Here is a 24,069-nt window from a genome sequence, read left to right on the forward strand (position 1 = left end):
GAGTTTCTGATCTAAACAACCTCAAACTACCATGATGTGATGTAAGTGATAAAGTGGAAAATAATTCTTACATTTAAGAAACCAGCACTGTTAGATTTTTGTTATGTATTTGAAATACATTTTATTGAATTATTAAAATTTTTCCTCTGTAGTGGAATACATGACGGACATTTTTTCACCCCAACTTTCAATAGTTCTTAATAAAAATGATCCTGAGCGTTGATTCTATGGTCTACACAAATATGTGGAAGTCATGCTGTTGACTTGATGACATCTTAGCAACTGAAACCAGTATTCAAAAATAAAAAGTTGGTGTTGCAATTGAAAATAAAAAACTCAAGTATTCACATTGTCCAGATGGCAGTTTAAGAACTGCATGAAGCAACAAGAAACTTTATTCATCAGCATTTCCATAGCTGTGAATACTTCTTGTTAAAGTGATGAGTGGAGATATCTTGCCATGAACATATCAATCTGTCTGCGTATGGCAATGTGTCAAAAACAAAACTATGTGTCACAGCTTGAACAGGAAGTGCTCGTTGCTGAGGTGCTGTTGCCACCCAAAGCAGTGTGTGCTGCAGGTCACAAACTGTCATTTTTGCTCTTTAACCAATGCCCAATGTGCTATTATACCCAATTTGTCTGTATATCATCGCACCATTATCTACAGAGTTTCCTCGTCATCCTCCAGGCCACTGCTGGGCCTCGTGGGCAGGGACTCCTTCAGCAGGATGTCATCGACCTGCTTTGTACTGTCCTCTGGCTCCTCAGGTATGGATGGTGGCAAGCTGTCAGCATCTGAATTGAGCACATAGCCTGGCAAGGAGGCATGGGCACTAATGGTTGGCCCCCCGCTGCTGCGGTAGACTCGGCTGGAGAAGAGCGTGGTGGAACGGGTGCCAGGGCCACCGGTAGCAAGCTGGGACTGACTGCTGGTGCTGTTGTTAAGGCCCGTCAACACAGAGCCGTAGCGGTAGCTCCCACACACCACCGGGCCCTTCCAATCAAATGCTAGGTTCCACCGTGTCCATGTTTTCTTGATCTCAGTCTGGACCTGGGGATCAGAGTTAGATGCTAAAGGACACTAGATGTTGAAATGCACACTGACTTTACAGTATTTTTTCAATGGAAAATGATCCGTAATTTAGCCCACTTAGATAACTGTGTTGTTCACTGCATGAAGAACATCAAGAATTGTCTTCTAATTAAGAAATAAAAGGACATTTTCTACACTGATTTTATCCCTCTGATTTAAAAACACTCTTTAATTGTTAAAAAAAGGAGTCTCTGCTGTAAGACTTCAATGGAAATGCTCATTGCTATAATTAACATCTTTGCATATGAAATTAGCATGAGCACTTCCATTCTTTTGGGAGTATACACTAATTCTAAAACAAAACCACATATTTGTACAAGACAAGTGTGAAATCAATGTGGGGAAAAAAATATAATCTCTGAAATATACAGTCTGAACTAGATGTGAATTTTTACAAAACTGAAAAAGAGTTAGGTTGCGCCCTGCTCTCCCCTTACCTGTTACAATTTTTCTTTCAATTACAATTTAGTAAATTCTTCTCCTCGTCATTCCAAATGGTGCAGCCCAGGGGTGTCAAACTCAATTCCTGGATGGCCGGAGCCCTGCGGAGTTTAGATTCAACCCTAATTAAACACACCTGATCCAACGAATCAAGTCCTTCAGGCTTATTTGAAAAATACATAGTATGTGTGTTGGAGCAGGGTTGAAACAAAACTCTGTAGGGCTCCGCCCTCCAGGATTTGAGTTTGACACTGGTATAGCCAATTCAATTCAAATTCACACTCAGGAATTGAAAAGACGCTAATCCTTTAATTCTGAATTTTGCACAAGGCTGAATTTGACATTTAACAACTAGACAGGGCAACACAGATTAAAGAACAACAGCCTACCCCGACAGCTGGGATGGTGAACACAACTCCACACTTGTTCCACCCACTGGCTTGTTCTGATTGGGCCATTGTTTTAAAACTAACTCAACTACTCAAGTTTAACTACAGTATGTTTAAATTGATAACAATATTGTTACATTTACATAGCATTCACAGCTTTTTAGTGGGTGGTGGGATCTCCATTAACACCTCCAGTTTGTAGCATCTGCCTGGCTGAAGCAAAGACAGCCATAGCGTGCCAAAACGCCCACCACACACTGACTGCTGGTGGAGAGGAGACCAAGTGCTGTAGCCAGTCAGTTTAAATAGGCACGAGTAGGAGGCTATGATGAAAGGAGGCCAAAGAACAATTTTGGCCAGCATGTCAGGGTTGTACTCCTACTCTTCTTGAGAAGCCCCCTGGGATTGCTAATGACCTCAGAGTCAGGGCTAGTTTAACAACTCATCCGAAAGACTGGGTGAGCACACCCTGGCCACCCTAACACCTTTTCCAACAGCAACCTAGTTTTCTGAAGAAGGTCTCCCATCCACATACTAACCAGTCTCAACCCTTCTTCACTTCAGTGGAAAACAGGCTTTCTAAACAAGACACCATAAAGCCAAGGTCACACTACAAGAATAAAGCGCATCGTCCTTACATGGTTTTGGTATGCAGACAATCCCAGAAGGTAGGAAACAGCAGTTAAACTAGAACATGTTAAGTGTGCAACACTTCTTAGTGTGAGAGATCCACTGCAGCTGTATCCCAATCCACAATACTGATTCATCCTTAATTTTTTAAATAATAAAGTATTCAAGAAATGGATTCCTCATGACCCAGACGATCTCAAAACTCATTGCACTCTGGCAACAACAGCACCTTTTTTTTTTTTTTTTTTGAGAAAAAGAATTGCTGGGTTTGACTTAAATATACAATGGTACAAATGTTACGAGAGACCTTAAACATTTATTTGCATCTTATTAAGATGCTATTTCAGAGATAGTATATACTTTTTATTATGTACATAAATGGACCAAGGTTGAAATATTTAGACAGGTTGTGGACCCTGACTTGTTTTCAGACAACTGAATATAACTTTCAAAAATACAAAAGTCCAGTTCAAACATTACTGCTGCTTGTCAATGCCAGCAAGGCCACAAGAGCCATACTCCTTAGGCTAGACCATCCCATTTAACAACACTCGGTCTGACCTTCATGGCCTTTGAAGATATAGCCTTTGAAGTCTGCTTCCTTAGAATAATGCAGCCCTCGAATTGCACTTAAAAATAGGTTCCAAAGGGGTTTTTGCAGTAATGCCATAGAATGACTATTTTTGGTCCCCCAAAGAACCTTTTAGTGAATAGTTCGTAAAATAACCATATATATATAGATGCCAATAAAGAACCTTTATTTTTAAGAGTGTGGTCTACGATTATTTGTGCACAGTGTGCACCAGCATAACAGAAAACAAGAAATAAGAAGTCTTTACATGTGTGACAGGCACTCAATGCAGAGGCCAAAGTGTCCAAAAAGAATGAGAAAACAGCACAGAATACAAAAGCACATGCTGTGATAACCCCCTTTATTGTGAATAAGCAGCTTTGCTGATGCTCACCTCTCCATTACAGTAGCAGTAGATGATAGACACAAAGAAGCCCTAGAAGAAAACAAAAATAGATATTAGTTAAGAAAAATAATTTGATTATTTATGGTGCAGGTTAATGTATGTGGCAAAGATTAATTGGTAACACTTTACAATACAAAATAAAAATTGAACAAACTAAAAATGAACAGTACTTCTACAGCATTTATTAATCTTTGTTAACATTAAATTCAACATTTACTAATGCATTATTAAAATCAAAAGTTGAGCTTGTTAACATTAGTTAATGCACTGTGAATTAACATGAACTAACAAAGAACAACTGTATTTTCATTGCGTCACATTTAGCCGGGTGTATTATAGGGCCCAATGTATGAGCAATATTAATTCATTAGCCAACCGCAGAAATTGGAGTTTTCTATTTCACAATCACTATTTTATTTTTTTTAATAAAGAAACACATGTATAAAGACATTAATTTGTAAGTTTGGTCACAATTTGGTGATAAAGAAGGAAAGATTAATCTCGGGGAAATGTTCATATGTGATAAACAGTTAATTGAGGCACTGGTCTATGTTTTTTCTTGGTCATGGATTGTTTTCAGTGAGTTGGCATCATTATTTTCATATTGGGTATTTAATTAGTTACAGTTGACACTGACCATCTGTTTAGTTTATATATTATATTTAGCAGCATAAAAACAAATTAAATGTTTCTGCATTTCATTAAATCATTTTATTGCATTACCCAGTTCTGTGAATTGTAACTGATGATACCATAAGTGTAAAGTGAAGTGATGTATTCTTGATGTGAAGGACATGCATTGAATCGTGTCATCCAGCGCCAGATAAAAAAAAAAAAAGCTCTTAACCTAACCAGCACCTGTCATTTAAGACAACTGAACTTCTCTGACAGAAATCAATGTGGTGTGTCATGAGATGTCAAGCCTATTTGGAGTGCTGTGAATTGGATTGACCTGTCATTCTCTGTCCTACATGCTAGATTTTATTTTGTGCAGTTTGCAACGATCATCTACAGTACATGTAAGCAAAATTCCCATCAACATATGTGGGTCCATATTAATCATATTTACTATTTGTAAACTATTATCATGCATAGTTTGTGTTCTGTATTAAATATCTGAGTTTTTCCCAAATAAACCACTTTTTTTTATTTTCCTTGCAATATGAAAAATTTACAAAAATTTTAAGAGAAGATTAGCCATTCATTTCTTTAGCGAAGTTTTCTCTCTCTTTTTCCCTCTGCAACAGTGGAGTATTTTTATAGTACAAGAAATGCTTTGAATGCACAAAAATGTTTCATTACCAGAGCTTTTTTTTTCATTGCACAGGCTTGTAAATAAAGAGTGTTTTTCCCTTTTATTTAGTTTTTCCCTTTTATTAATGGATAATATATCCATATTAATCAATGCAAAATATATGCACAGTATATGTATAATTGTATACAAATTTGAATTTAAGATGTTGGATTATCAAAAGAAAAACAAATCCATGTTGACTTGCAGAGATCACTGATTACATTAGCCATTCATGAAATAAAGGACTCGTTTCCATGCAAGTACCTGGAAAGAATTGAAGAACAGCTCACAATACATCCGCACCTCCCAGCCAAGACCTGCGAATGTGTGTGGCATTCCAACAAACACAATGTAGTGCACTCCAAATACAAACACCAACACAAGTGTAGATTTGGCAAGCTTCCTGAACAGAGAGAAATGAAAATATGTTGTGAATGAAAGGGATAGTTCACTAAAATATTCTGTTATTTACTCACCCTTGTGTCAAAACCTGTTTGAATCTCTATCCTTTGTGGAACACAAAAACAGATGCCGAGCTACATTTGCACAGCAGAATTCAGAGAGCGAAATGCAATCATCTCATTAGGGATCAGCGCAATCTTGAAATTACATGAGGGACACAAGACGACAAATTTCCCCTTGCACATTTCCCATCGGATTCAAAACTGTTGAACTGCTTGATTTGGAAGTGACCTCTGAGTAAGCAGTGCAGCATGCCTGATGCACGCTTTACTATTGACAATGAACCTATTTGGAACAAAGTTTCACAAAACTTTCACTAATGTGATCGCACCTGTAGGAATTAATGTTCAGGCTGGTATTTTTTCTTAAGGTAAACAGGGGCAGATTATGTGGAGCTCCAATAAAAATATAAAATCATCGTAAAAGAAGCCCATTTATTTTCAAGTCTTCAGAAACTACATGGTAGATTTGTGCCAGAAACAGACTGATAGTGAAGATGTCATTTACTATGAATCATCCTCTCCACTGCAAAGTTATAATATGGATTCAGATGACTAGAGGACACAAGACCTTTTATTGTCTGTGTGTGATGACGCAGTTGCTATATTATGAATTCAGAAAGTCTGTCTTTAATCCTTGTTTGATGGATTGCATCCCGCTCAACTGTCACCTCTGTGTGGCTTTAATCAGAATAAAGACATGTGCAACATCTAAATTGCTACACCTTGCCTGCCAGACAGGTTAAAATGTCTTGCAAATAAGTCATGAAAAGAAACATTCAAAATAATTGGGGAAAAGTAATGCTGGAAGATCCTGAGGTATAAATCCTCTTTTAATTGAAGTGTTCCAGTAAAAGTAGTGTCAAATGAGAGTCAAACGATGTGATGTGCGAGCGTACAAGGTCATTTGCATTACAGATTCATTTCTATTCGATTTATGACAAAGCTCTTTTTGGCTGAGCAAAACACACTATTTGCTGATGTGTTTGTAAATATGACTGTCTGATGTCTGTTCTACTAGCTCTGCAAGCTGACGCCTGTGGTTCTTTGTACTGTTTATTAGCAGGGAGGCAACAATGATGATACTGTTATTAGCAAATCAAAATGACATCCACTGGCATTGTGTTTGCTCCAAACTGGATTCTTTCAGAGTGCATCCAGAATAACATTTTGACATGCAAGATCCAAATATGCTTTTATAGGGTTTAAAAGCGTTGTTTTTCAAAGGCAGACAAAGATGGAAGCCAAAATTGTTTCTTTCAGCAGGAAACAAGATCAAATCTATCATAGCCAGTGTCTTTAAAAACGTGTCACAGATTTCAGCATATGATGGAATGATAGAAAACACAACCTGAATCAAACTGGAGAATGAGTAGGTGTAGGGGAAGCTTATTATCGCATCTCTTAGCCACAGGCAATTCTGCCTCCAAGCTGTCAGATGAAAGATTTTGCCTAAATTACATAAGGAAATAAATAACTGCTGTAGGGACAGTTTCCACTCTCAGAAATCTAATAGCAGAGACAGTGCCACTGTAATGACAGAAACAATTTGGGCTGGTACAACACTGCATTCAAAAATTCAAGGCACTTGAATGAAAACAGGCCCAGTGGGAGTGAAGGCACAAACCTGTACTGTTTCCGTGTGTCGTATCTGCCTGCGTTAGTCTCACGGATCTTGGTGGCAAGAACCCGCACGATATTCACAAACAGGAGGAAGTTCAGCTGAAAGAAAACAAAAAAAACAAAGAGAATTAACTGAGTAAAAGGTAACAGCTAATAAAATCCCTTCCCTGCCTAAACATACTTTGGGTAACTGAAAAACTGTAATAAGGACCGAGGATCTGATTGATTAAGTATAACTGGACAATAAAGCCTGTCACAGGTCAAATATAACTAATATAACAAATATAACACATACAAATATAACTAGATGCATTATTTGGTGTGTAGATTTATTCACATGTTAAGTTATTTAATTTTCTTTTATGCATATGTACTTACCAAGTGTTTTGGAAGCAAATAAGTCTATGGTATATGTGTCTTATCTTCCTCTTCACAATACCCCTTACAGTTCAGGTCAGGCATGTTGACTCATCAATCAAGCACAGTAATATCATGTTCAGCAAATCACGTTGGTTTTGGCACTGTGGGCAGGTGCTAAAGTCCTGCTGGAAAATTAAATCAGCATCTCCAAAAAGCTTGTCAGCAGATGGAAGCATAAAGTGTTCCAAAATCTCCTAGTAGACGGCTGCATTGACTTTGGACTAGATAAAACACAATGGACCAACACCAGCAGATGCCACATCTCCCCAAATCACCTCTGACTTCAGAAATTTCTGAAGCCCTCCCAAGTTCTTAAATCGGTTTTTCTTGACAATCTTCCCAAGGCTGTGATAATCCCTGTTGCTTGTGCACCTTTTCCTACCACATTTTTTCCTTCCAGTCAACTTTCTATTAATATATTTTGATACAGCACTCTATAAACAGCCAGCCCTTTCAGCAATGACCTTCTGTGGCTTACCCTCCTTGTGTCAATGATCTTGAACTGTCAAGTCAGCAGTCTTTCCCATAATTGTGGTTGCATGTTTCTAAACGAGCCCAAGAGGTACCCAGTATTTATACTCAAAATTAATCAAACTAATTAATTCAGAATGAAATATTATTTTTTTTTTAGATACTGATTTTTTTATTTTACTAAGCTTCGTAACCATCAGAATTAAAATAAAATATTTCAGTTTGCATTGTGAAAGTTATTTTATGAAGACATGAAAATTACTAAAAAGAAAAAAATGAAATGTTTGTGAATCATTGAATGATTGTAAATCAAAAAATGAATACACTGTATCTCTTCTTAAACAAAAACCCACCACATTTTTTTTTTCCATTCAGGGCCTGTGGTGCTCTTCGACATGCAACAGAAAAACTATGATATCACTTCCAATCAAGACAATCACACATTTAAATGACCCCTTCTGCAGAATATTGCCCCACACTCACCATCTGTTCAGTGGGAGTATGAGACAAAATGGAAATGTGCTTTTATGGTTTGCAACACATGAATTTTCACTGGCCAGATTTTACTCTGAATCTGCTATTAATTGTTATCCATATTACATATGGACCGAGGAGAAAAAGCACAACCATAAACTTGTTTCACTGTCTTTTAATGATATACTTTTGAGGCAAAAGGGAAGAAAGAAGGACATATTAATTCACTTCTTGCTCAGTTTCTGTCTCATATTTTATAACCATTTATTTGCAAAATAAGTCACAAAATATGAGATGGCAATAATAATAATATTTCAAAAAGTTATTCAGTGGTTAATCTTTCAGTGTGTTAACATGTGAAGCTGAATGACACAGTGTGAAATTTCGTCATTTCAGTGTCTGAGCAGATCAGCGTGAAATGGAGCTGAGGAACGTTTAGTCATTTTCAGTCTTTTTTTCTGGGGCAAAATTCATGTTGGAAACATCTTTTTACAACCACGCAGACCAACTTCAATAGCCTTGTGTGTGTAACTTGTAAGGAGAAGTCCAGTTGTGCTGCCTGACATAAGTTAAACAGAGCTATGGAAAAAAGTAGTTGTGCCGAGGCAGTTCATCATCCCCCATAGAAAACTACATTTGCTCGATGTGCACAAAAATAACAGCTGCATATACAAAATGTAATCTCTTACCAGTACGGAGATTACTAAAACCTAAACTAAAACCAGAATTTCCAGTCTTTCGTGGGCCTTTTAAGTAATTTACTCAAACAAACAAGCTAACCTTTCAGCAATGCCTCTGCCTCTGCCTCTGCCTCTGCCTCTGTTCCTGCCTGCCTCTGTATCCTTGAGGATGCAGTGATGGAGAATGAGCTGATTGTGCTGTAGAGCATTATTCAAAAGTCAGATAGCGCAAGATTCTTTTCAATTAATAATACGGCGAGGAATAAAACAAGTATGTCAGACACATGTTAGGTGTAAGATATCTATTCCACTATCGCTACATTTGCAATTAAATAGATTTTATTACATGGGGCTATTCACAGTAAGTATAAAACATAGATGTAGTTTAAACTGAGGGTAAACAGTGGCAGATTACGTTTGCGCCAAGTAAAAAAAGCATAAATCTCATTTTATTTGCACAAAGATGTAAATACCGTCTAATGATATACACAAACAGTGTATGAAAATTTAGCTATTTGTACTAAAAGTAGCATCTACTAGCGTTGTCAATGAGGTTGATTTCTTGCACTCAGTGACACTACCTTAAAATTCAGTGCCTTCACAGAGTAATTGCTGGTCCCGGCCCACTCATTCCTGTCAGAAGTGCTGGCTCTGCCTCTGCCAGCATGACTAAGAACAACAAGTAGTGTCACTTGTTATCGGCACAATCAAAGACCTTTAGAAAGTTTGTAACCCAAGAATAAATTCTTTAATATATTAATATTTAACTGTCCAGAGTCAAGTTCACCCCTGCTCACAGTGTCATGAAAGGATCCATTATGACCATCTCTGCTACATGGATGGCAGTAGATTGCCCAGAAAGCAGCTAGCAGCAGGCAATCAACAGCAGCTGTGAGGTCCAGAGCCAGAGCCATACAGAAACAATGGTGTCATGTGACCAAGCATCAAACTGCTAGACCATGCCTACTAGTGATAGACCTATATGCGCTAAGATTTGCTGAGATATATCTGAATCTAGAATGATAACAAATGAATACTAAACTACTTTTGTAGTTTGCTAGAAGTCTGTTTTTTAGAGTAGAAAAGGGACAATAATTACATTTCAATGGCATTGTCTGAGATTAGCTATCAAAATGCATTCAACATGTAACCTTTTAAAGATAAAATACATTACAGCTGACTGCTGAATCAGAATATAAACAATATATATTTTAGTAATATATACATGTACACTATAGTTTGAAGTCTGTATTTTTTTCTTCTTTTGAAAGAAGCATACAATGCTCATGAAGGCTGCATTTGTTTGATCAAAAATACAGTAAAAACAGTAATATTGCTAAATATTATTTCAGTTTAAAATAATTGTTTTATTTTATTAAAATGGCAAAAGCCGAATCTTAAGCAGCCATTACTCCAGTCTTTCAAATTAATTTGAAATTATATATATATATATATATATATATATATATATATATATATATATATATATATATATATATATATATATATATATATATATATCCTTTTAAATTAACACTGTTTGCATTTGCATGATTTAAAGGATATAATTTACTCACATGAATGTGTTGGTATCTGCTATTCATTTCTGTCTTTGTGCACAATTACTGTTGATAGATTTAGTTAACTTTTAAGGATTATGATGCAAAAGGACCCATCCCTAATATGTTTTACATCTGACACTATGAAATTATTTTTAAGTGTTAGTGTTAAATGTTAAAATGTTTTGGGGGGCCACTGTGCATCACTTACAGTAAATGTATGCACGGCTTGGTGGTCAACTATCTTAATAGTCAAAACAGCATCTGAAAACCATCTGTTCAATGTGATAAATCCTGTTTTTAAATTCAGCCTCAGACTGTTAAAGTAACATAATGAACTAGAAAGGAGAAGTGAGGTTAACATGTAGGCACCCCCGCTGAGACGTTTCAGGCTCTCCTGACTGTGCCCATGCCTGAATCATGTTATTGTCTGCATCCAATAATTGGAAAAACTGGTAGAAACTCACACATTCAAGTTGTAATTATGGTAATGTTCTTGCCAGTTCTTCTGACATTTGCCCTCTTTGGTAAAATGCTTTTCATCTTGCAGTGGTGAATAACAAAAGAATAAAGGTTAACTAAGATAGACAATTTCTCCCTCCTCAGGGAAAATTGCCTCAGTCTTTAACTGTTTCTTAGTCTATCACTTGGTTCTCACGCTGTTCTATTAAGATCCAGACAGTTTTTAATGTCAGTTTTACTCACCCCAATGGCTGTCAGAATGGGAACCTGGTAGATCCATTTGATGTTTCCTGCACTCAGCTCCCAGCACCTGCATACATAAGGAAAGATCGAATGAGAAACTGGCACACACAGTTTATGATTCAAGGGATATTTAAAAGGCACAGAGCTTGACAGTGGCAGATAGGCAGATAGGTTTCCAGTCCCAGTGGCAGTGCTAACACTGTAATGATAAACTGTACTTCACAGTGCACACTGTATAGACCAAAAGGACATAGTTTAGTCTCTTTCCCTCTCCTTGAAATCACTGACCCCCTCCTTCACTTTAAGTAAACCAAGGCATTTTATAAAACTGTTTGTTTACCATTAATTTGTTTCATCCATTCATAATTACATTAGTAATGTTTACTATGATGTGGATCTGAATAGATAATCTGCCATTCAGAGGATACAACCCATAAATAGGATATAATTTAAGTACTCAGAGGGAAGGAGAATGCATGCAGTCTGGAGACAAAATAAGGAAACAACGAACATTCATTATTAATTACCTCAGAATGATAAACAGATTTTTAATCTGAATTATTTATTTCAAGAAATTTTAGTATCACAGATGATTAATAAATATGGGTACTGCAGGGAGTGTATCGTGTCCACTCTAATATAAAGGAACAAATGAACGAGTGCTATTGTTTCTTTCACGTGCAATCCAGCAAGGGCTCATTAAAATATGACTAGTCACTACTTTTTACATAACACAAGAAATAGAAAATAACACAAGCTTCACAGCAGAAAGACATCAACCAAACACCAGAGAACTATATTTGTGTATAAGCCACATGATCAATGTTCAGAAAAAAACAAAAACAAATATAATATACATTGTTCAATAAACAAATATATTAATAATATAAATATTAATAATAACAACAACAACAACAACAACAACAATAATAATAATAATAATAATAATAATAATTATTATTATTATTATTATTATTATTATTATTATATGAACTATTTTAGTTCCCTTTCAGTCAGTCATGTTCAACGTTATGTTGACACTGACGTTAGGGGTCTCACTTGGGAGTTTTAATCACCTCTGAGTAATAAAAAAAACAGGCCAATGAACATTGGCGAATGGAATTTGCATGCCCAGGCACTCCCCCGTACACACGGGTAAATAGCAGGGCATCGGGCACCCACTCATTCAGATTTTTGCTTCGGAGCAGAGTGGTTGCCATGTTTGAGCAATCACTCTCCCCTTCATCTCTAAAAGAGTAGAAGAGAAGTGAAATATCTCTTGCTGCAGGTGATTCTGACAGCAAATTCAGCGGTGTTTAAACAGTGTTTGGCACAGATAAGTGCAGCGAATCCCCCAGGGTGCCTCAAAAAAAAAAGAAAAAGAAAAAAAAAAGGAGCAGTTTTCCCCCAAAAGAGCAAGTGGTACGCATCTTTTTAAACATGCACAAGACTCATGGCAGATAGAGTGCAAACCAGTTAGTTATAATAAACAGTGCAGATATAATGATTGTAGGCACCCTACCACACACACAGTGATGCATCTAGTCAGGATGCTCTCAATGGTGCCTCTGTTAAAGCTGCACAAGATTGTGGCCGGGGCTCTGGCTTTTCTAAGTTTTTGCGGAGGAAGTAGAGATGCTGCTGTGCTTTCTTGGCTAGTGCTGCAGTGTTGTCAGTCTAGGAGAGGTCCTCTGTGATGTGCACACCCAGGAATTTGGTGCTGCTCACTCTTTCCACAGTCGCACCGTTTATGGTCAGAGGAGCATGCTGAGTGAGCACTCTCCTGAAGTCAACTACAATCTCCTTTGTCTTCTCCACATTTAGAGAGAGATTGTTGTCACTGCACCACCCGGCCAGGCAGCTCACCTCGCTCCTGTAGTTTGTCTCATCTCTGTGGCTAATGAGACCCACCAGAGTCATGTCAACCGCAAACTTAATAAAGAGGTGTGTGGAGTTGTGTGGCGGTGTGCAGTCATGGGTCAGCAGAGAGAAGAGGAGGGGGAATGTCAGCACACATTCTTGGGGGGCATGGCGAGTGCCGTGATCACTACTCTCCTTCTTCATGAGGGTTTGAGTTCCCTCTGCCTCTACTCAGCTATGCACTGATTAGCGCTCTGGGGGATCAGAGAATTATAGCACAAAGTTTGCGCCAGGGGTTATGCTCCTGAGTGATGCCACTGATCTGTCTTATGACCGATCTTGCTTGTTATTCTGGTCTCCGAGGAGGATCAGATTTCAGTCACTGCATCAGAGGGTGAGCCAGTGTCCAGGGTGATGAAGAAGCATCAGCTCAGTGTCACCCCTTAACCCTTTGGGCTCAGTGAGTTGATGGCCGTGTTTCCCCAGGCTCCCATAAATATCAAGCTGCAGTGGAATTATCCACCCTCTCAAATTCAAATTCACCTCTTTTCTGCCCAAAGCTGCTTCTCAGCCTCCTCCACCCTAAATGCTCTTGATGGTGGGGCCACCTGGGAGTTTTCCTCTTGGTGAATAAGGTCACAGCACAGGCCCTCATCCAGACCATATTAACCTTGGTTGGCTCGGAGCACCATCTCTGACTGAACCTTGCAGAGATGTGCGATGCTGAAAAAGTGTGCTTTCTTTATGCACCCATCTCCCGAGCCGGCCTTTTTGGTGACACTGTCATAGACACTGCCCTCTTTTCATCGTACAAGAAAACCCACAGTGGTGGGTTGTGACAAGTCCTGGATCTTTGTGTCTTGAATCGGGCCCCTACACAAACTCCAGTTCAAGATGCCTGAATTCATTCAGGAGTAAAACAGCAGTTCCACTGAAACAATTTCAGAGGCTCCAGGGGCATTTGTCATCAGTAATGCCACTCGAATTGGTACGTATGAGACTTATTTAGCACTGGCAATTTAATCGAGTCCCAAGATGGCACACTCAGCATGTCGATTACGCTGAGTTGTAACCAGACTTTCAGCTCGTGGTCAGGGCTCCTAGACAGGACTTCGACTGCAGAGACTGATTTGTTGCCTTAAGTTGTGGGCAGTACTACCTGTCCTGCGTTGGTTTCAACTGTGGCTTCAGGACAAGCATATGCTGATCTGCATGGACAACAATGTGACCACTGTGTACATCATTCATCAAGGAGGTCAACGCTCCAGTAGCATATCGCAACTCGTCTGCCATATCCTCCTCTGGAGACAGGCACGACTCAAGTCGCTTCACACAATTCCAGGGCAGCTCAATCATGCAGCAGACATGCTCTCTCAGACATGCAGACCCTGTGCAAGGTCAGGGAGGACAGGGGGCAGTTTTTGTTGGTTGCACCTTCCTGGCCCACTTGGACCTGGTTTTCTGACCTAATGGGCAGACTGGACTTTTTTGTTTTTTTTAAATTAGAGTCAGAATGAAACCTCTAAAAATCTACTATATTTTGAAGATACCTATAACTTTCTTAACATTTGCTTTTCAGAGTGGACCATCTTATGATCATGCAGAAAGCCATTAACCCACCATCACTCATAACTGACAAATGTCTAGATACATGGTAGAGTTAACTTTGAATGAATAGAAGACCAGCTAGACGCAATATATATATATATATATATATATATATATATATATATATATATATATATATATATATATATTAGGGGTGTAACGGTTCACAAAATTCACGGTTCGGTTCGATACGATACACTGATGTCACGGTTCGGTTCGGTTCGATACGTTTTAGATACAGCAAAATGTAAAAACATCTCAACTTTTCAGAATGCCGCAAGCGCACCGCGGGTCATGTGACAAGAACTAACCAATCAGCTTCATCCTTTCCCGTAACAACGTTGAGAGCTCAGCCAAGATGAAGGATCAGCTGATCATAGTTGTATATGGATTGCAATTTTGAAATAAATTTAGTAGCAGAGCTACTGCAAGCGATTTTTAGAGCTGCAAATCCATTTATCCTTCGCTGAAATTTCCGCGTCTCATGGAGAGAGCACGTCATTGTTGCTTAGCAAAGACAGACGCCTCATGAGCGCTTGCCCAAGCGCTTTGGAAAGGAGGAGAAAGACGCGCTTAGCGTTTTCCATGCGTTTTTAGGCACGATATGTGAACGGCCCCTAAGGCGCTCGCTCACTCAGCACGCGCTGAAGGCTCGTTGCAAAATGTCGAATGCCTTTAACAGACCAGAAATATAAGATCCTAAAATAACCAACAGGTCTGGTGTTTGGGTTGGATTCCCTGTAAGCTATAGTTTCTAAATGCTGCAGGGATAGTTTGCTGCGTGCATGTTTCTCCTTTTTTTCGTCTTTTCCCAGATAGTACTGACGCATATATCCCAGATATTCCCGCTGGTGTTTTTTTTTTTTTTTTTTTTATTCCCGCTGGTGTACCCTGTCATGTTGCAGATGCGACATACCGTTGTTTTTTTATCCACCACTCTCTTGCCATCACCATTATAGCTTAAAGGGAATCCAAAGTGCACCCAAACACCAGACCTGTTGGTTATTGGAGGATCTTCTCATTTCTAGTCTGTTAAACGCATTGGCTATTTTGCAACGAGCCTTCAGCGCGTACTGAGTGAGCGAGCGCCTGCTGAGTAGCCTAACATAAACATATAAGATGGTGTTTTTTTCTTCTTCGGGAGTGTCAGGGGCGTTGCCTGTTACGTTGTTTGGGTTATTGGGCTACCTTGTTGAACGCATATCATTATATTTCTCTCTCTCTCTCTCTTTTTTTTTTTCAAATATAATTAATTACTCCAACGAACCGTTCGGTATACATAATGCGTACCGCGTACCGAACCGAAAGCGTCGTACCGAACGGTTCAATACGAATAAGCGTATCGTTACACCCCTGATATATATATATATATTGTGAGCCGTGTCCTGGGCACCTATCAGCGTCGCCCTGGCAACGAGGGAGATTCACCTGCACGCAATCACAGCGGGCTGATCGGTCCCAGCTGAAGCGGATGAGGAGAGGACTATAAACGCTGTGGCTGAAGGTGACACAGGGAAGAGAGGATCTTCAGATGACTGAAACTAACATTGTGTCTCTTGTCCCTCTAGACAGCTGCGGATCGACCAGCCCGCCACCCGAGCACCGGACACCAAGTTCCCTTGCACTCAGCCGGCCGGCAAACAGGATCACGTGGCACCGAGGACGAGCACCGGACACTACAGGATTCAGCACTACACCGAGCACCATTTAATAAATACACCCTCCGGGGCTTCACTTTGCACTAAACCCTGTCGTGTGATTCTTCAGCCGTGACAATATATATATATATATATATATATATATATATATATATATATATATATATATATATATATATATTGTATCTTTATTAACAAGGAAGTTGATTTACTATATTTTATTTTAGATTATGATTTATATTACTAAAAATACTTACAGTACTTGTTCTTCAAATGTTTGTTCATTTATGATTTATAATTTATAACATTAAATAAAGTACATGTGACAAATAAGGGCAGTATTCTGAATATTTTCATAGCCCAGATTCAATTACAGATTACTCAACAGTTAGATTCTAGTCTAATAATTTGGTTTACGGTATTAAAAAAACTACTTTATTTTCACTCTGTAAAATAGTTCCATACGAAGTCAACTAAAACACAGACTGGAACACAGTATGTGAATGGAGTGAACTCTTGCATAAATTTAATTTGAAAGTTTTAGGAAATGTATTTAAAAGTATGGACTTGCACACAAATAACATTAAATACAATCTACAAGACTTATAAAGAATCATAAAGAAAAGACCATTTTGTGAGTTATGCACTTGCACAAATTACATATAAAAATAATAAATTTACCCCAAAACTTTTTTCTTCCTCACTCTCACCCACATTTTTTTTTTTTTTTTTTTTTTGCTGACATGGTTTTAAAAGTATTATGTATTAACTGAGAATTCTTATTTCCATGTACGTCTAGTTAATTAGTCTTGTTAACCCGTTTTCCTTTAAGTGCATATAAGATCTCTTGTTTTCCTTGTTCTTTATACGTTTTTGTGCCATTTAAAAATAACAGTATTAACTGCTTCCCTAATTTCTGAGCACGTCACAGATTAAGTTTTCAGTTCTAAAACTTTTTACAAAAGGTCAACAAATTTGTGATATCTCCTAATATTTCAAAAGATTCACTGATTTCATGATACCTGTAGATACCGTATGATGCCCCTTAAATCATATTATGCTGTGTGGCTTTTTTCTTTGTTTCATATTTTTTTAAGATGCACAAAAGATAAAAGATACAGTTTGTGATAAGCTAACTAGGCCACCATAACAACACCAGTAAAAACAAAGACAGACTACAGCTAGAACAAAGCCTTATGTTTATGTTCTCCCCAGAGAAGCAGCAAGATATGGCTTGAAGACATTTGCTTTTGTAACATCACTAACAGCCTGTAAGCTGCAAGAATACTACTCGTGCTCTCGAGGGGAGTAAGACAATGACATTCAGCAAGTGTTTGAAAATAAAACAGAGAAAAGATAAAGCCTTAGGCATGGTCCTACATCAGTGTACATGAAAACACTACTTCATTAAAGGGGGGGTGAAATGCTATTTCATGCATACTGAGTTTTTTACACTGTTAAAGAGTTGGATTCCCATGCTAAACATGGACAAAGTTTCAAAAATTAAGTTGTACGTTTGAAGGAGTATTTCTGTTCCAAAAATACTCCTTCCGGTTTGTCACAAGTTTTGGAAAGTTTTTTAAGAGTATGGCTCTGTGTGACGTTAGATGGAGCGGAATTACCTTATATGGGTCCTGAGGGCACGTATGCCGGAAGAGCGCGCTCCCTTATAGCAGAGCAGAGAGAGGCTGTGCACAGACAATCACTGATCAGAGCGAGAGCGTCGCGAAATGTCACAAAAAAGGAGTGTGTTTTTGGTTGCCAGGGCAAGACAACCCTGCACAGATTACTAAAGAAAAAACAGCATTAAGGGACCAGTGGATGGAGTTTATTTTTACAGAGCATCAACAGAGTTGTGCAAGTGTTTGTTCCCTGCATTTCTAAAATGCTTGTTTTACAAACAAAGCCCAGTTTGACGACGGATTTGCGTATCGTTTATTTCTTAAGGATGATGCAATGCCAACGAAAAAGGGTCACGATTGTGTGTTGGAACCACAGGCGGTGAGTAAAACTGCTTCAAATATCTCTGCCTCCTTGTTAGTGCGTCCGCCTCCCATCGGAGACCCGGGTTCGAGCCCCGCTCGGAGTGAGTCGTTGCTGCTGCTGCTTTCGTTCAGTTTCAGCCTTCACAGCTGTCACAGCTTCCAAACGCTCTCAAAGCAACTGGCGCTAGTGATTCTTTAGCTCCGCCCACACGTCACGCCTCTAGGCGCTCGTGTTTTTCCGGGAAAAATCGGTACAGACTATCTTTCTCTTATGAATATAATAAAACTAAAGACTTTTTGGAGTTATGAAGGATGCAGTACTACTCTATAGGTACTCGATTAACATGATATTGAGTGAAAACGAGCATTTCACCCCCCCTTTAAGATGATCTGGTGATAACACTGCAATGCTGTTTTAGTATAAAAACACAAACATTTTCTTGAACTTGAACTATAGGGAGGTGCAAATATTTATGATATATTCATTATTTTTGTTGAGAATGAAACAATACTGTGACCATTGCACTTTTTATTTGGCTAATTCAAAGCTAGCAAAAAGAAAACGGTAAAAAAATATATATATATATATTTTTTTTTAAATACTGATACAGTATTTTCCACTGGCATTAAACTTTTTCAGTCTACTTTGCAACCAACCATGGCTGTTTGTTTGAAAGGTGGCACTTCAAGCACTTCACTACAAAGGTGATTAAGATATGAGGTCAAGTTTTTGAGGATGAAAACATGCAATCACCTTGCATCTGCCAGCGTTGCCCTGACAACTGCCCATGCTGCAACAAAAAGAGCGGGAACACCTGAAATGAAACAAAGTAGAAAAAGTATATTTCAATGAACAGTTAAATTATATAAAATCTGAAGACAAATATGCCGTAGGTGATGATGTTGCAAATATACATCTAAAGAAAGTCAACTAAATTTGTAATGTAATCAGGGAACCCAAACTTTAATGACATTGCATTCCTTAATATTACGTGGACTGTTCTAACAAGAATGCACTGCAATTTTATTTCCTAATTTAGTATGCATTCCCGTAAACCACAATAAATGGCATGAACAACAGCTAACATCATGTAAATGGATGTTTAAATGTTTTAGGACATTTATCCTCCATAAAATGTCCTAAAACATTTTAACATCCATTTACATGATGTTAGCTTTTGTTCGTGCCACTGAAGCATTATTAAACCTTCAACATCCCCCCAGGGGTTCAAGAACACCTGCTGAGTATTGCACTCATAGATGGATATCCTGCAGCATAATCTCCATAAAATACAGCTTGTTTACTTATTGCCAATGGAGTGTTTTCACACCAAACTGGACAGAAAGCACATCTGTTCTGTCTGGTACAGTTGAAACTTGATTGAATATATCAGTTCTGGCAAAATGTCTAAATATTTTTTTATTTTACTTTTTTTTTTTTTTTTTTTACTTTGAATAGTTTGCCTTCAATTCACAATCAGCCATTCATATAAAACCACTATCTGTCTTTTAATATAAAGCGTCCATATACCCTTCTTTAATTCATTACAAATAGAATGAAGTTCAAATCTACAGGTGACTACAGGACTACTGTCAGTAATATGCATGTATTATATAATTGAATAGTTTGATAGATTTGAAGGCACACATTAGGCTGCAAACCATAAAAATGCTAAAATTCATATTTGAAGTATTTCTCTGCTTTTGGATAACCCCTAATGATGGTACTATTCAACACAATTTAATATTAACTTATTTTATCATGCATATTTAATCTTGAGTGGCTCAGCCACTAAGAAAAACCAAGATCACATCATGCATATCAAGAAACAAAACTGCCTGGATCTGAGGGTGCCCTCCTCTCAGACAGCAGTTCACATGGCGATGATGGGGTAACTGTGGGAGCCCGGGATTATCTCGCTGAAATACTGTGTGCCTTGACTCATACTACATTCTCTTCATGATACCACTGATGGAATGGAGCTCATTTCATGTGCTTTAACAGGCACACACGCTTTTATGGATCTGCTAGCATGACAATAAACTTACAGTTTTACCATTAGGACATTTTCCTGTAGATCACAAAAAAAGTATGTCAGAAGTTATTCTCACCTATACTCTCAGTCTCAATTGTATTTTCAACTGTCAAAGCATTTGTACATTCATCTGTCTATTGAATCAATTCTTAAAGGTTGACACAGCTGGTTTTTGGTTTATGTTCATGTTTTGGTTTGTTATATTTAGTCTTTTTCAAAGTTATGGTTCCAGCCATGTTTTCCCCTTGCCCTTATGCAATCATGTAATGTGTTGCCTTGTTATGTGTATTGTTCTTATTGGTTGATTTTGGCATTTCAAGCTCAAACCGGTGTGTGTGACGAGTGTGGTGGGGCCGAGAACTGTGCAGAGTGAGGCTGGTGGAGCAAATGATAATGAGTGAATGAAAGCAAAATTAGAAATTAATTGGAAAATAAAAATAAATTCACACAGGTTTGGAAAAACATGAATGTTGGTAAGTGATTGATCAACATTTGAGTGAACTATTTGCCCTTATTTGGCTGAATAACTTATAATTTTAAGACTAAAACTGTCATTTGCCACAATGATTACTGCATCACACAGGATGGCTCAGTTCCCTTTTCTCAGCAATGGCTCCATCAAATAAATATGAATCATTTATGTAACAAATCCACATTGTGCCCTTATTTTAAGCACTGAAAAGTAATGAAAAAATTACTTTCAAATTCACAGCATGAATCACTCAATACTCTGGACTATATTAACCCAATAAACGTGACATTATTGTGTAATCCTTTCACAGATTTAACTCGTAGGTCATTAATAAGCCATGCCGAACACATTCACCAGAATGTAGTGAGCAGCCGCTCCTATAACAGGGAATCTGCATATCAAAGGTGCTTCTATCTCTGCCCTTCCGGTAGGAACACATCAAACAGGAATGACAAATAAATAAAGAACACTTCAACTAGAAACCACTTGAAAAGGAAGCAACCTCTCAAAACAAACTGCAGTGAGCTATCGTTGTGCTGTGTCTCAGCGTGGGAGTGGAGGGAAGGGTATGAATACCACTCGCTATAAATAATAGCTTATTGGGTTCCATGTAGACATTTCTCAAAGGAATAAATATATATATTCAAAAGGGAGCCATTTCTGAGGGGGGAACTGAATGTTTATTATATTGAGCAAAAGAAAGAAAGTAGCATTGCATCCCTGGATAAACAATGCATTCACAGCTGCAGAATATTCCTGTTGAATTTACTTTGCTGCTTTGACCGACATAATGAACTCAGTCTAGAGACTGGTTCTACTGTCAGCAGTTAAAACTGTTCTTCTGTCTTTTTAATAAGATTAGTCACTGTGGTAAAGGTAAAGGCAATTAGGAATGATGGAATGAGATCTTATGTGATTCAGTGTAACAAAAAAAATCTTCTCAAACTTATTTAAAACAAGAATCATAAGATGTATCTTCTCAATGATGATTCTAATTCCTGTATAAGTTCATTAAAAAAGAGAATGTTGTTTGCTGGTTTTACAGCTGCAAAGAAGACAACAATACAAAACTGGTTTACTCTGAGCCACACGCATGCTCACAATAGCCACTATACAACAGCAGCCAGCTATAGGCCAAAAATGTTAATACATTTGAAAATAATACAAAAAAATAAAAGACTGGCCTTGTTCTTTGATGAGAGTACAATTACATGTCATGCAGTGGTCTATGAACAAAACCACCAGCAGAAGCATTTCATTTCCCAGGAGATTTTACAAACCCAACAGAAGCGGGAATATTTATAAATTGCCTTTTCCAAAAAAAAACATTACCATGACATACTCACCCCACCCGATCAAAGTGAAGCCCCACAGGTACTTTGAATCAGACAAGAAGGCCATGAAGATGAGACTGTGCAGGTACAAGCCCTCTACCAGGATCCAGTAGTAGTTTGTAGCCAGGAAATAGATAAACAGCAAGACGGTCACTTTACAACCCATCTGAAAATGAAAAGCAGAGCAGAAAAATTAACACTCATATCACAACATGGCAGTTTCAATTAAATATAGCTTAAGTAGAAGTATTAAAGAGAGGATTTAAAAACAACAAAAATGCTCTGTAGAGATGCTTCAGTTCAGACTGACATAAGAGAAAAACAAACCAAGATGCTTTGGTTTGGTTTGCTGATTTAGTACAATCAGTACAATCACATGGGGTTCTTTAAATAAATAAAAAAATACTCTCTAATGTGCTAATATTTTTTTTTAAACACTGCATCAGTGCATGACACATAATCGGGCATAAAAGTGCAGATTTAGTGATACATTAAAGTATACATTTGAATTAAAGGGATATCTAAACAAACAAAAAAAAATCTGTTTACTCACAATCTAAATTAATCTAAACCTGTATGACCTTGTTTCTTCTGTGGAACTTAAAAAAAAGTAAATGAATGTATAGTTCACCTTTTGAAAGTCAAAGCAGAATTTGACCCCACTGACTTTATTTGTATAGAAAAAAATATATATTCTTTTGTGTTTCAAAGAAGAAAGAAAATGTGAACTGTCAACTTTATTCCACTCTGTTATATTCTGCAGAAGTACTCATTGTCATGAATCCTCTTCTAGAATAATTAGGTCATTAGCTTATTTTAAAATGACACACAGTTAGTTTCAAATGACAGAAACTCTTCAGGACAGTAGAAGTGTGACTAAATGACAGCCTTTCACTACCGTCAGCTGACTGGCTGTAGTTGGACAGCTGCACTTTAAAGAAGCTATTAGCTCACTACCATGACAAATCTCTGTGGATAATGGCCATAAAGCATTTCCAGACCAATGAACTGAATTAAAAGGGATGTCACATGTCAAAACACTATCAAAGCATACTGATGTCTTCTCTCATTAATATCAAGAATATGTATAAGGTTGTTTTACTCTGAAAATATTTTGGAATCAAAGCACATATGGATGCACAAAGCACTACTCATTAGTACTCGTGCCACCAGCCTCGCTCTGTTTCCACAGCTCTCAGCCCCTCTATGATTGCCACACAGTTGTTTTAAACTGTAATAATACTTCACAATATTATTGTTTTTATTGTATTTTTGTTCAAACAAATGCAGCCTTGGTGATCATAAGTGATGTTTTTTAAAAACATAAAAAAATATTAGACAAAACCTTTTAACGGTATGTCTTGACAATTTTTGGTAAAGGTGCTTCACAAGAAGTCTTGGTTGTTTTAAGTCAATTGCTGTTGTTCATCCAATACTTTCTGAACATAACTAATAATAATGATTGTGAAGTAAAGAGTGTCAGGGTTCTGTCATTTCGGGTTTGTTTTTAGTGTGGTGACAGAACCCTGACTCTCATGCATCATCTTGTTTTTGTGTGAGTGTGCTCTGGCTCTGCACTCTCGTCCATGTGATGTTACATGTGCGGAGGATGGTGTTTGGATCCCAGACCTTGTGTCTAATTTGATTTTGGTTCAGTGATGGGGTTCAGGTTTTCATGCTCCGTGATTTGTCCTTCCTTAAGGGCGCAGAGGTTGAGTGTTCAGTCCCTCACTGTGCTCTTGTCTTGGACAGTGAGAGCTCTCATTTGGCACCTGTTCTTGTGTTGTTTCATGTGGGCACATGGCTTAGTTTTGTTCATTTGTTTGTGCCATGTGTTCCCCTTCCATTGTCTTAACCCTGCCCCTCTTGTTGTATGATTATTGGTTCACTTACCCC

The 24,069-nt window shown here is 37.9% G+C and overlaps 1 protein-coding gene across 1 annotated transcript in view; it reads right to left on the minus strand.

Annotated features, from left to right (window-relative positions):
* Nucleotides 1–321: 321 nt before the first annotated feature.
* Nucleotides 322–24,069, minus strand: part of LOC128019857 (parathyroid hormone 2 receptor-like) — a 43,981-nt gene continuing 20,233 nt past the window's right edge. The window contains exons 7-13 of the mRNA XM_052606157.1: nt 22,186–22,339; nt 19,086–19,146; nt 11,221–11,287; nt 6,916–7,010; nt 5,092–5,230; nt 3,522–3,563; nt 322–1,054 (exon numbers count right to left, since the gene is read on the minus strand). Of these exons, the coding sequence (XP_052462117.1) occupies nt 665–1,054; nt 3,522–3,563; nt 5,092–5,230; nt 6,916–7,010; nt 11,221–11,287; nt 19,086–19,146; nt 22,186–22,339 (948 nt within the window). The 3' untranslated portion in view covers nt 322–664. The remainder of the gene's footprint in view (nt 1,055–3,521; nt 3,564–5,091; nt 5,231–6,915; nt 7,011–11,220; nt 11,288–19,085; nt 19,147–22,185; nt 22,340–24,069) is intronic.

Source organism: Carassius gibelio, chromosome A9 (assembly GCF_023724105.1).
Source record: "Carassius gibelio isolate Cgi1373 ecotype wild population from Czech Republic chromosome A9, carGib1.2-hapl.c, whole genome shotgun sequence".
Taxonomy (NCBI): domain Eukaryota; kingdom Metazoa; phylum Chordata; class Actinopteri; order Cypriniformes; family Cyprinidae; genus Carassius; species Carassius gibelio.